Consider the following 11441-nt stretch of genomic DNA (forward strand, 5'->3'; position numbering starts at 1 on the left):
GCCCCGGCCCTGGCGCTGCCGGCGGCGCCGCCGCTTGCCCCGCGTCCGGGTGGGAGTCGTGGCCGCCATGTGGGGCTTCCCGGCCCTGCCGCTGCTGCTCAACCTGTGCGGCTCGTTGCTGGGCCTGGGGGCCACGCTCACCCTCATCCCCGCCTTCCGCGGACACTTCCTCACCGCCCGCCTCTGCGGCCCGGACCTCAACAAGACCGGAAAGCGGCTGATGTGAGCCCACCCAGCGCCGCCGCTTGCTAATAATAATCGTGTGGGCATTGGGGAAGCGCTTATTCTGTGCCGAGCACTGCGCTAAGCGCTGGGGGAGATCCGGGGGCATCAGCTGCTGCTAATAATAATAATGATAATAATGATAATGTCGGTATCTATCTGTTAAGCGCTTACTCTGTGCAGAGCACCGTGCTAAGCGCTGGGGGAGACGCAGGGCAATCAGGCTGTCCCACGTGGGGCTCCCAGTCTGCAGCCCCCTTTTCCAGATGAGGGAACTGAGGCCCAGAGAAGGGAAGCGACCCGCCCACAGTCCCACGGCTGACCGGTGGCCGAGGCGGGATTCGAACCCGTGACCTCTGACTCCCAAGCCCGGGCTCTTGCCACTGAGCCACGCTGCTTCCCACGTGGGGCTCCCGGTCTCCGTCCCCCTTTTCCAGATGAGGTCACTGAGGCCCAGAGAAGGGAAGCGACTCGCCCCCAGCCCCCCCGGCTGACGGGTGGCCGAGCCGGGACTCGAACCCGTGACCTCTGACTCCCAAGCCCGTGCTCTTTCCACCGAGAGCCACGCTGCCTCTCCGACGCTTCCCTGATGACGTCTACGAGGTCATCAGGGCGTCCCGCTGTTTTCATCCCCCTTTTAATGACGGTATTTGTGAAGCGCTTCCTGCGTGCCAAGCGCCCGTTCTAAACCCTGGGGGTGATACGAGGTCATCAGGCGGTCCCACGTGGGGCTCACGGTCTTAGCCCCGTTTTCCAGATGAGGCGACCGAGGCCCAGAGCCACCCCGCTGACAAGCGGCGGAGCCGGGATCGGAACCCACGACCTCCGACTCCCCGGGCTCTTGCCACCGAGCCACGCTATTTCTCGCATTGCACCGTCGATGGTTTTTCCTGAACCCTTCCGGTGTGCGGAGCGCCGTGCCGAGTGCTGCTTTGTCCCATGTCTTAAGCGCCTAAGCGATACGGCACTAAGCGGGCCCGGGAAGGTTACACGCCTCCACTCGGCCCGTGGCCTTGAATGTCACGCGATTACCGGGGGCCAAGCGCCGTTCGAAGCGCTGGCGGGAGATAGGAGGTTATCGGGTCGTCCTGGTTTCTTGGGGGGAGGCTCACCCCCTCACGGTAAAGAGCGCCGGTCCCCGCCCACGACGGGCGCACGGCCTAGAGGGGAGCGCGGACGGGACCGCGCGACGGTGGGCGCTCGATAAATGCGGTCGAATGAGTGAACGAGGCACGTTCTTCCCGGCCCGCGGAGAGCTCACCGTCCGGGAGAAGCGGCGTGGCCCGGCGGTCGGGAGGTCACGGGTTCCGATCCCCACCCGGCCGCCGGTCGGGGGGAAGCGGGAGCGCGGGCGGGCCCCGGGGATCCCGACCTGACGGGCGACCCCGGCCGTCCCCAGCCCCGAATCTCAGGGCGTCGTCAGCGGTGCCGTCTTCCTCATCATCCTCTTCTGCTTCATCCCCGTCCCCTTCCTGAGCTGCTTCGTGGAGGAACAGTGCAAAGCGTTTCCCCACCACGAGGTGTGAGCGGGCGCGGGGAGCGGAGAACCCCGGGGGGATGGCGGAGGGCGGGCGGGCGGGCGGGCGGGCGGGAGGGAGGGATTTAGGAGACCAGCCGGGTCCTCGCCCCGTCCGGCAGTTTGTGGCCCTGATCGGGGCCCTCCTGGCCATCTGCTGCATGATCTTCCTGGGCTTCGCGGACGACGTGCTCAACCTGCGCTGGCGCCATAAGCTGCTCCTGCCCACGGCCGCCTCCCTGCCCCTGCTCATGGTTTACTTCACCAACTTCGGCAACACCACCGTCGTGGTGCCCAAGCCCTTCCGCCCCCTGCTCGGCCTCCACCTCGACCTGGGTGAGGGTCCCCGCGCCCTCGGGGGGTCCGCGTCTCGCCCTCGTGCCGCCCCGCCCCGCCCCGCCGGGCCCCGCCGTCCCGCCGCCTCTCTCCATCCCGTCCCCTCGCCCCGCTCCCTCTAGGGATCCTGTACTACGTCTACATGGGCCTGTTGGCCGTGTTCTGCACCAACGCCATCAACATCCTGGCGGGCATCAACGGGCTGGAGGCCGGACAGGCCCTGGTCATCTCCGCCTCCATCATCCTCTTCAACCTCGTGGAGCTCGGGGGTGAGAGGCGGGAGGGAGCCGACGGGGACGGGGCCGTTGGGTTCGGGGAGGAGGAGGAGGAGGGGCCCGAGCTGAGGCCGGGGAGCCAGGGGGACGTTCCCGGCCCCGGCTCGGGGTGGGGATCTCGCGGCCGTCACCCGGGCGCGCGCGCGCTCGGCGATCCGTCCCGCGCGGGGGGACCGCGGGGAGGAGTTGTGGTCCGTCCGTCTTACTTTTGAGTGCTCGCTGCGCGCGGGGCGCTGGACGAAGGGCTTGGGAGGGTCCGCTATAGCCATGGAACGGGCGCCCGCCGCGCCCACGACGAACCCGGGGTCCAGAGGGGATCGGTCCGCACGGCGGGCGGACCCGAGGGCCGAGACCGCCGAGCAGGCCGAGATCCCGGCCGCGGAAGTCCGGAAGGGGCCCGGCCTGGGGCCGGCCCCCTGGAAGCCTCCTCCTCGCCCCCGCCCCCCGCCCCGACCTCCCCGCAAACTCTGCCCGCAGGCGACTACCGGGACGACCACATCTTCTCTCTCTACTTCATGATCCCCTTCTTCTTCACCACCCTGGGCCTGCTGTATCACAACTGGTGAGGGGGAAGGCCGGAGGGGGGGAGGCGGGGAGGACCGGGGGCCGGCGCCGAGGGTCCGAGCCGGGAGCGGTGGGCGGGGGGGGGGGGGGCCGGAGGGGAAGAGGCGGCGGCGCCTCCGTCCGGCTCCCGCCGCCCCGGCTCCACCTCCGCGCTCCTCTTCGTGCCCCTGGCAGGTACCCGTCGCGGGTGTTTGTGGGCGACACCTTCTGCTACTTTGCGGGCATGACCTTCGCCGTGGTGGGCATCCTGGGCCATTTCAGCAAGACCATGCTGCTCTTCTTCCTGCCCCAGGTGCTCAACTTCCTCTACTCTCTGCCCCAGCTGCTCCACGTCATCCCTTGCCCCCGCCACCGCGTGCCCAGGTAACCCGCCGGCGGCAAGGGGGAGGGGCCGGGCGCCGGAGGCCCCGGGGGGAGGCGTCCCCAGCCCGCCCCCCACTTCTCCTCGCCGCAGGCTCAACGTCAAGACGGGGAAGCTGGAGATGAGCTATTCCAAGTTCAAGACCGACGGACTCTCTCCCTGGGGCGCCTCCCTCTTGAAGGTAAAGGGGTGGAGGCGGGCGGCCGGGCGGGAAGGGACGCGGCGGAGGCGGAGGCGCGGGAGGCGGAGGCGCGGGAGGCGGCCGGGCGAGGCCGCGGGCGCCGACCCGTCTGCCCCGCGCCCAGCTGGCCGAGGCCCTGCGGCTGGTGGCCGTGCGCCGGGGCGAGGACGGGGACGGGGCCTACACCGAGTGCAACAACATGACCCTCCTCAACCTGCTGCTCAAACTGGTCGGGCCCACCCACGAGAGAACGCTCACCGTGCTGCTGCTGCTGCTCCAGGTGAGGGCTCCCCCCGGCCCCCCCGTGACGGCCCCGGCCCTCTCCGCCGGCCCGCGGCGGCGACGGGGGCTTCCCGCCGGCGAGCGGGGAGGCGGTCGGTCGCGTTTACCGAGCGCCTCCGCCACACGTCTGGAGGGGGAGGAGGAGAGGGAGGGCGCGGGGGGCGGTGGGGAGCCCCGGCCCGCCGACCCTCTGGCTCTCTCCGCACGCAGGTCGCGGGCAGCGCCGTCGCCTTCTCCGTCCGCTACCAGCTAGTCCGGCTCTTCTACGATATCTGAGCCCCCCGGAGCTCCGGCCCGCCCGGGTAAAGACCGGCCCCCCCCCCGGCCCCGGGGTGGGCCGCCGGCCCCCCGCCTCTCCCCGGGGGCTCCGTCCCCGTCGGCCCCTGCCCTCGCGAGAAGGGCCGGGGGAGCGTCGTCTGACCGCTCACGAGGCGCGGCCTCCCCGCCGGTCCCCCCGCGCCGGATCCCCGACGCCTGTTCCCCTCCTCCCTTTACCCGCCGGTGATTATTTATTGATTGGCCTCGGCCTCCGCGCCTCCCCCGATTCACGAGCTCCCTCCGCCCCGCGGCCTCTCCCGCGGAGGGAAGCGGCAGCCGCCCCGCACGCCCGGCCGCCGGCCGAGGGCCGGGCCTCCGAGTAGGGCGGGGGCCCGGGTTGGGGTCCCCGTCCCTGAGGACGACGAGACGGTGACCTTCGAGGAGCAGGCCGGGCCCGCTGGGAGATCTGAGACAATAAACGAGCTTTTTTAAAAAATTCCAGGGGCAGCCGCTCTTGGCCGGGGCCTCCCGCGGGTGGGTGGGGCGGGATGAAGCCGGGGCAGCTTTGGCTCTGGGGAGGTGGGGTCCCATCCCCTCGGCTCCCCTGGCCTTAGAGAAGCAACGTGGCGCGGTGGTAAGAGCCCGGGCTTGGGAGTCGGGGGTCGCGGGTTCTAATCCCGGCCCCCTCACCCGTCAGCCGTGACTTGGACTTCTCGGCGCCTCGGTTCCCTCGTCTGTAAAATGGGGGTGAGCCCTACGTGGGACGACCTTGTATCGGTCCCAGCGCTTAGAACGGCGCTTGGCGCCAGAGTCGGCGCTGAACGAACGGCAACGCCGTCGTCGTCACCCGGAGTTCCCTGGGGATGCTTTTACCGAGACCGCAGAGCCGAGTGGAGAGACGGTTCCCCGGCCCACCGCGAACTAAAGCCCCGAGCTGGGCGCTGGGGAGGGAGACGGAGGGCAGAGCGGACGCCGCCCTCAAGGAGCTGACGAGGACGGGACAGGACCGACGGGACGGACGGATGTTGACACGGCTGAACGTGTACCACGTGTAATAAAAGTGCACCGGAAACCTGTAACCGTGATTTGCATACACACGGAGACTGAGGGTTAGGTCGCTTATGCGTAGATATATTTTTTAGGGTATTTGATAAACGGTCACCGTGGGCTATAGTAAGCGGGGGGTAGATAAAAGTTAAAACAGATTGGACCCGGTCCCTGTCCTCCCGGGGGGGGGGGCTCACGGTCTTAATTCCCATTTTACAGATGAGGTAACTAAGGGATGGAGGAAGTGAAGTGACTCGCCCAAGGCCCCACGACGGCTCAGCGGAAAGAGCCCGGGCTTGGGAGTCAGAGGGCGTGGCTTCTAACGCCGCCTCCGCCGCTTGACTGGGAGCCCCAACGGGGACGACGTGATAACCTCGTATCTACGCCAGCGCTCAGAAGAGTGCGTGGCACATAGTAAGCGCTTAACAGATACCGTCATCGTCGTCATTAAGTGGCAGAGTCCGGATTGGAATCCAAGTCCTTCCGACTCCCAGGTCCGTGCTCTCGTCCACTAGCCCACGCCGCCTTCTGTGGTTGCCCCGCTTTTGGAAGTGAGGAGCCCTGGGTTCTAATCCTGCCTCTGCTACTTGCCTTTTGGGTCACCCCGGGCAAATCACAGTTTCTCTTTGCCTCCATTTCTTCGAATGCAGAACGGGCTTAAATCCCTCCTACTTAGACTGGGAGGGCAGCGTGGGACCAGCTGGACCTGATCTTGGTTCATTGAACGGACGACCCCCGTTAAGTGTTTAAGAGATACCCCTATTATTTTTAGTAACAGTAGCATTATCGTGGGCCGGGAGGTTCACACGGGGCCTTGCCTTTAAAGCGTGGGCCTGGAAGTCAGAGGAGCCGGGTTCCGACCTCCGCCCTGCCACCTGTTCTGCTCTGTGACCTTGGACAAGTCACTTAGGTTCTCCGTGCCTCAGTTACTTCCTCTGAAGGAGATTAACATCGTGAGCCCATGTGGACCGTGGACTGTGCCTGACCCGATCGGCTGGTGACCGCCCCAGTGCTTAATCACTTCACTTCTCCGGGCCTCGGTTCCCTCGTCTGTAAAAAGGGGATGAAGGCTGTGAGCCTGACGTGGGACCGCCTGACGACCCTGTGTCTACCCCAGCGCCTACGACAGCGCTCTGGCGCTCACCAAATACCGACATTATTAGTAGCAGTTCAGTGCCTGGCACGTGGGAAGGACCTAACAGATCATTTGAGGGGAAGAAAGAAGCGGGGCTCGGATCTCGGAGCTCCCTCCACCCTGCGTTTCGACAATAACGAATCCCTGAAGCGATCGGAGCGTCTTCACGCTACTTACGTTGGGCAGAGGAGAGCGTCCCTCCCTCTACTCTTCCAAAGCCGAGGGACCTGGAGCCCAAATCCCAGCTCTCCCGCTGCTCTTCCTCCTGGCTGGATCAGCCGCTGAGCCTTTGGGCCGGGAGCCAGCAGGAGAGGGAGATTTAGGCTAATTTCGAGTGGTTTGCCGGTTAGCCCCCTCTTCCTCCAGGTCCACTGATCCGGTAGTTGTATTTGTTGAGCGCCTGCTGTGAGCAGGGCCCCGGAAGGGAGCACCTGGAAGAGCACACTAGAATTAGTAATGATAACGATGGTAGCCGTCAAGCGCTTACTCTGGGCCGAGCACTGTTCGGAGCGCCGGGGCAATAGACACGAGGTCATCAGGTTGTCCCACGCGGGGCTCCCGCTCTTCGTCCCCATTTTCTAGATGGGGTCGCCGAGGCCCAGGGAAGTCGAGTGGCTCGGCCCAAGTCACCCAGCTGACGAGGAGCGGAGGCGGGATTAGAACCCGCCACCCGTGGCTCCCAAGCCCGGGCTCTTGCCGCGAAGCCACGCTGCTTCTCCAGGACCTTACGATCTAGCCGGAGGAGACGGCCATTAAAATAAACGAAAGGTTCTCTAATAATAACGATGATGATGATGATGACGACGTTGGTGTTCGTCAAGCGCTCACTATGGGCCGAGCACCGTTCGAAGCGCTGGGGGAGATACAGGGTCATCGGGTGACGGGCTCACAGTCACTCACTGAGGCCCAGAGAAGTGAAGTGACTCGCCCACAGTCACACAGCCGACAAGTGGCAGAGCCTGCATTCGAACCCGTGACCCCTGACTCCCAAGCCCGGGCTCCTTCCCCCGAGCCACGCCGCTTCTCTAGATAGAAGGTCGTCGCTTCGGGCACCCATGTAAAGAGACGGTGTGGCCTGGGAGGTGGAAGGACCTGGGTTCTAATCCCTGCTCCGCCGCTTGTCTGCCCTGTGACCTTAGACCAGTCACTTCACTTCTCTGGGCCTCAGTTGCCTCATCTGCAAAATGGGGATTGAGACCGTGAGCTCCACGTGGGGCACGGCCGCGTCCAACCCGATGAACTGCTGTCTCCCCCACTGCTCAGTATCGTCGTCGTCGTCGTCGTCATCGATTATAGGGCGTTTTCTGCGTGCAGAGCACCGTGCTGAGCGCTTGGGAGAACACGGTATCCCAATAAACAGACACGTCCCCGACCACAGAGAGCTCACAGGGTAGAGTAGCGGCGAGGTGGAGCGGAGAGGGCACGGCCCTGGGTGTCAGGTGGTCGTGGGTTCTAATCCTGGCTCTGCCACTTGTTTGCTGTGTGACCGGAGGCAAGTCACTTCACTTCTCTGGGCCGCAGTTACCTCGTTGGTAAAATGGGGGTCGAAACCACGAGCCCCACGTGGGACGAGGGACCGTGTCCGACCCGGCTGGCCGGTATCCACTCCACTGCTCAGTACAGTGCCTGGCACGTAGTGAGCACCTAACACCATCGTTACTATCCTTAAAGGGAGGCAGACATTGATAAAAATGAATTCTAGATAGGCACAGATTAGCATGGTTCAGTGGAAAGAGCACAGGCTTGGGAGTCAGAGGATGTGGGTTCTAATCCCTCCTCCGCTTGCCTGCTGTGGGACCTTGGGCGAGCCACTTCACTCCTCTGGGCTTCAATTACCTCATCTGTAAATTGGGGATGGAGACTGAGAGCCCCATGTGGGACCACCTGCTTACCTCGTATCCTCCCCGGCGCTTCGGACGGCGCTCGGCCCGGCTCAGGGGAAAGGGCCCGGGTTTGGTTGTCGGAGGTCGTAGGTTCTGATCCCGGCTCCGCCACTGGTCAGCCGTGTGACCTTGGGCCAGTCCCTTCACTTCTCTGGGCCTCAGTTCCCTCGTCTGTCAAATGGGGTTTAAGACTGGGAGCCCCCAAGTGGGCCACCCTCATTACCTCGTATCGACCCTAGCGCTTAGAACAGTGCTTTGTGTGTGCATGTGTGTGTGGGGGGGGGGGGGGGGGGGGGGGGGGAGGGGTATTTGTTACTATGTGCCAAGCGCTGTTCTAAGCGCTGGGGGAGATACAAGGTCCTCAGGTTGTCCCACATGGAGCTCACAGTCTCAATCCCCATTTTGCAGATGAGGGAACTGAGGCACAGAGAAGTCAAGTGACTCGCCCAAAGTCACACGGCAGACAAGTGGTGGAGCCGGGATTCTTGACCAATACCATCATTATTATTAGAAGTAGTAGGACGGTGCCTAGAACACAGTAAGCGCTTAACATTCATTCAGTCGTATTTATTGAGCGCTTACTGTGTGCAGAGCACTGGACTGAACGCTTGAAATGGACACACTGGCAACAGCTAAAGCCAGTCCCTTCCCAACGACGGGCTCACGGTCTTAAAGGGGGAGACAGACAACAGAACAAAACAAGCAGTCCGGCATCAGAGTCATAATAATAATAATGATGATGATGACGGTATCTGTTAAGTCCTTACTGTGTGCCAAGCACTGTGCTAAGCGCTGGGGGAGACGCAGCGCAATCAGGCGGTCCCACGTGGGGCTCCCAGTCTTCAGCCCCATTTTCCAGATGAGGTCACTGAGGCCCAGAGAAGTTAAGCGGCTCGCCCAAAGTCACACGGCTGACAAGCGGCGGAGCCGGGATTCGAACCCACGACCTCTGGCTCCCCAGCCCGGGCCCTTTCCGCTGAGCCACGCTGCTTTTCGGTTACAGATATGTACCCATCATTAATAAAATACAGTAATATGAGAAGCAGCGTGGTTCCGCGGAAAGAGCCCGGGCTTGGGAGTCGGAGGTCATGGGTTCGAATCCCGGCTCCGCCGCTTCTCAGCCGTGTGACTGCGGGCAAGTCGCTTCACTTCTCTGGGCCTCAGTGACCTCATCTGGAAAATGGGGATGAAGACTGGGAGCCTCACGTGGGACGACCTGATGACCCTGGATCTCCCCCAGCGCTTACAACAGTGCTCTGCACATAGTAAGCGCTTAACAAATACCGACGTTATTATTATTATTATTATTAATAAATAACACGAGAAGCAGCGTGGCTCAGTGGAAAGAGCCTGAGCGTAGGTGTCAGAGGTCAAGGGTTCGAATCCCGGCTCCGCCACTTTTCAGCCGTGTGACTTTGGTCGAGTCACTTCCCTTCTCTGGGCCTCAGTGACCTCATCTGGAAAATGGGGATGAAGACTGGGAGCCCCACGTGGGACCACCTGATCACCCGGTATCTCCCCCGGCGCTTAGAACAGTGCTCGGCACATAGTAAGCGCTTAACAGACACCAACATTATTAAATAAGACGCATCGTCAATAAAATAGAGTAAGAAATGATGTACAAATAAGATACATCGATAACAGAGTGGTAAATAATATATACAAATAAGATGCATCATTCATAAAATAGAGTAATAAATGATATGCAAATAAGACACCATTAAGAAAATAGAGTAATAAACGATATACAAATATAGACACACCATTAATAAAAGAGAGTAATAAATGATATACAAATAAAACACATTATTAATAAAATAGAGTAATAAATACACAAATGTAGACATCATTAATAAAACCGAGCCATAAACTGATTATACAGATAATAATAATAATAATAATAATAATGTTGGTATTTGTTAAGCGCTTACTCTGTGCAGAGCACTGTTCTAAGCGCTGGGGTAGACACAGGGGAATCAGGTTGTCCCACGTGGGGCTCACAGTCTTCATCCCCCATTTTACAGATGAGGGAACTGAGGTCCAGAGAAGTGAAGTGACTCGCCCACAGTCACCCGGCTGACAAGTGGCAGAGTCGGAATTCGAACTCACGACCTCTGACTCCCAAGCCCGGGCTCTTTCCCCTGAGCCACGCTGCTTCTCAAATAAGATTCATCATTAAGAAAATAGAGCAATAATATACAAATATAGACACATCATTCATGAAATAGAGTATAAATAAAATATACACAGATTAGACACATCATCAAGAAAATAGAGTAATAAACGATATACAAATCAGAGGCATCATTAAGAAAGTAGAGTAATAAACAATACACAATTATAGACACATCATTAATGAAATAGAGTATTAAATAAAACGTAAGCAAATAAGACGCATCGATAAGAAAATAGAGTAATGCTATACAAATAAGAGGCATCATTAGTAAAATGGAGTAATAAACAATACACAAACATAGACGCATCGTTAATGAAATAGAGTAATAAATAGTAAATACAAATAAGATGCATCGTTAAGAAAAGAGAGTAATAAAGGCTATACGAATCAGTGGTATCATTAAGAAACGATTAGAAGAAGAAATTAAGAATCCCCCCCCGATTAGACCGTGAGCCCGTCAGAGGGCAGGGACCGTCTCTCCCTGTGACCGATCTGTCCATTCCAAGCGCTTAGTCCAGTGCTCTGCACATAGTGAGCGCTCAATAAATACTATTGAATGAATGAATGAAAATAGAGTAATAAATGGTAAACAAATATAGATACATCATTAATGAAACTGAGTAATAAATAGCATATACAAATAAGATGCGTCGGTAAGAAAATAGAGTCATAAATGATATACCAATAAGAGGCATCGTTAAGAAAACAGAGTAATAAACGATACACAACTATAGACACATCATTAATGAATTAGAGAAATAAATAGCGTGTGCAAATAAGACGCATCGTTAAGAAAATAGAGTCTAAATGATATGCCGATAAGAGGCATCGTTAAGAAAACAGTAATAAACGATACACAACTATAGACACATCATTAATGAAATGGAGTAATAAATAGCGTGTACAAATAAGACGCATCGTTAAGAAAATAGAGTCTAAATGATACACAATTATAGACACCTCATTAATGAAATAGAGTAATAAATAGTGCGTACAAATAAGACGCACCGTTAAGAAAACAGAGTCATAAATGACGTGCAGATCATTAATCAAACGGAGTGATGAACGATACACAAATATAGACACGACATTAATGGAATCGAGAAATAAGTAAAATGTAAACAAAAAAGAGGCATCATTAATGGAGTCATAAGTAGCATATACAAATAAGAGGCATCGTAAGCAGAGTCATAAATAGCATATAG

General features: G+C 58.8%; 1 protein-coding gene across 2 annotated transcripts; it reads left to right on the top strand.

Moving 5' to 3' along the window:
- DPAGT1 (dolichyl-phosphate N-acetylglucosaminephosphotransferase 1) lies at window positions 1-5074 on the top strand. 2 transcript variants are annotated; one of them, XM_029076142.2, is made up of 10 exons: window positions 1-222; window positions 1622-1742; window positions 1861-2074; window positions 2197-2343; window positions 2827-2911; window positions 3088-3276; window positions 3368-3455; window positions 3580-3735; window positions 3948-4039; window positions 4693-5074. In XM_029076142.2, exons 1-9 carry the CDS (start codon window positions 68-70, stop codon window positions 4011-4013), a joined length of 1221 nt encoding a protein of 406 aa, XP_028931975.1. In that variant the 5' UTR covers window positions 1-67; the 3' UTR covers window positions 4014-4039; window positions 4693-5074. The 2 variants fall into 2 exon arrangements, with proteins under 2 accessions (XP_028931975.1, XP_028931973.1); XM_029076140.2 differs by having other exon boundaries at window positions 3948-5067.
- The last annotated feature ends 6367 nt before the right edge of the window (window positions 5075-11441 follow it).

Source organism: Ornithorhynchus anatinus, chromosome 11 (assembly GCF_004115215.2).
Source record: "Ornithorhynchus anatinus isolate Pmale09 chromosome 11, mOrnAna1.pri.v4, whole genome shotgun sequence".
Taxonomy (NCBI): domain Eukaryota; kingdom Metazoa; phylum Chordata; class Mammalia; order Monotremata; family Ornithorhynchidae; genus Ornithorhynchus; species Ornithorhynchus anatinus.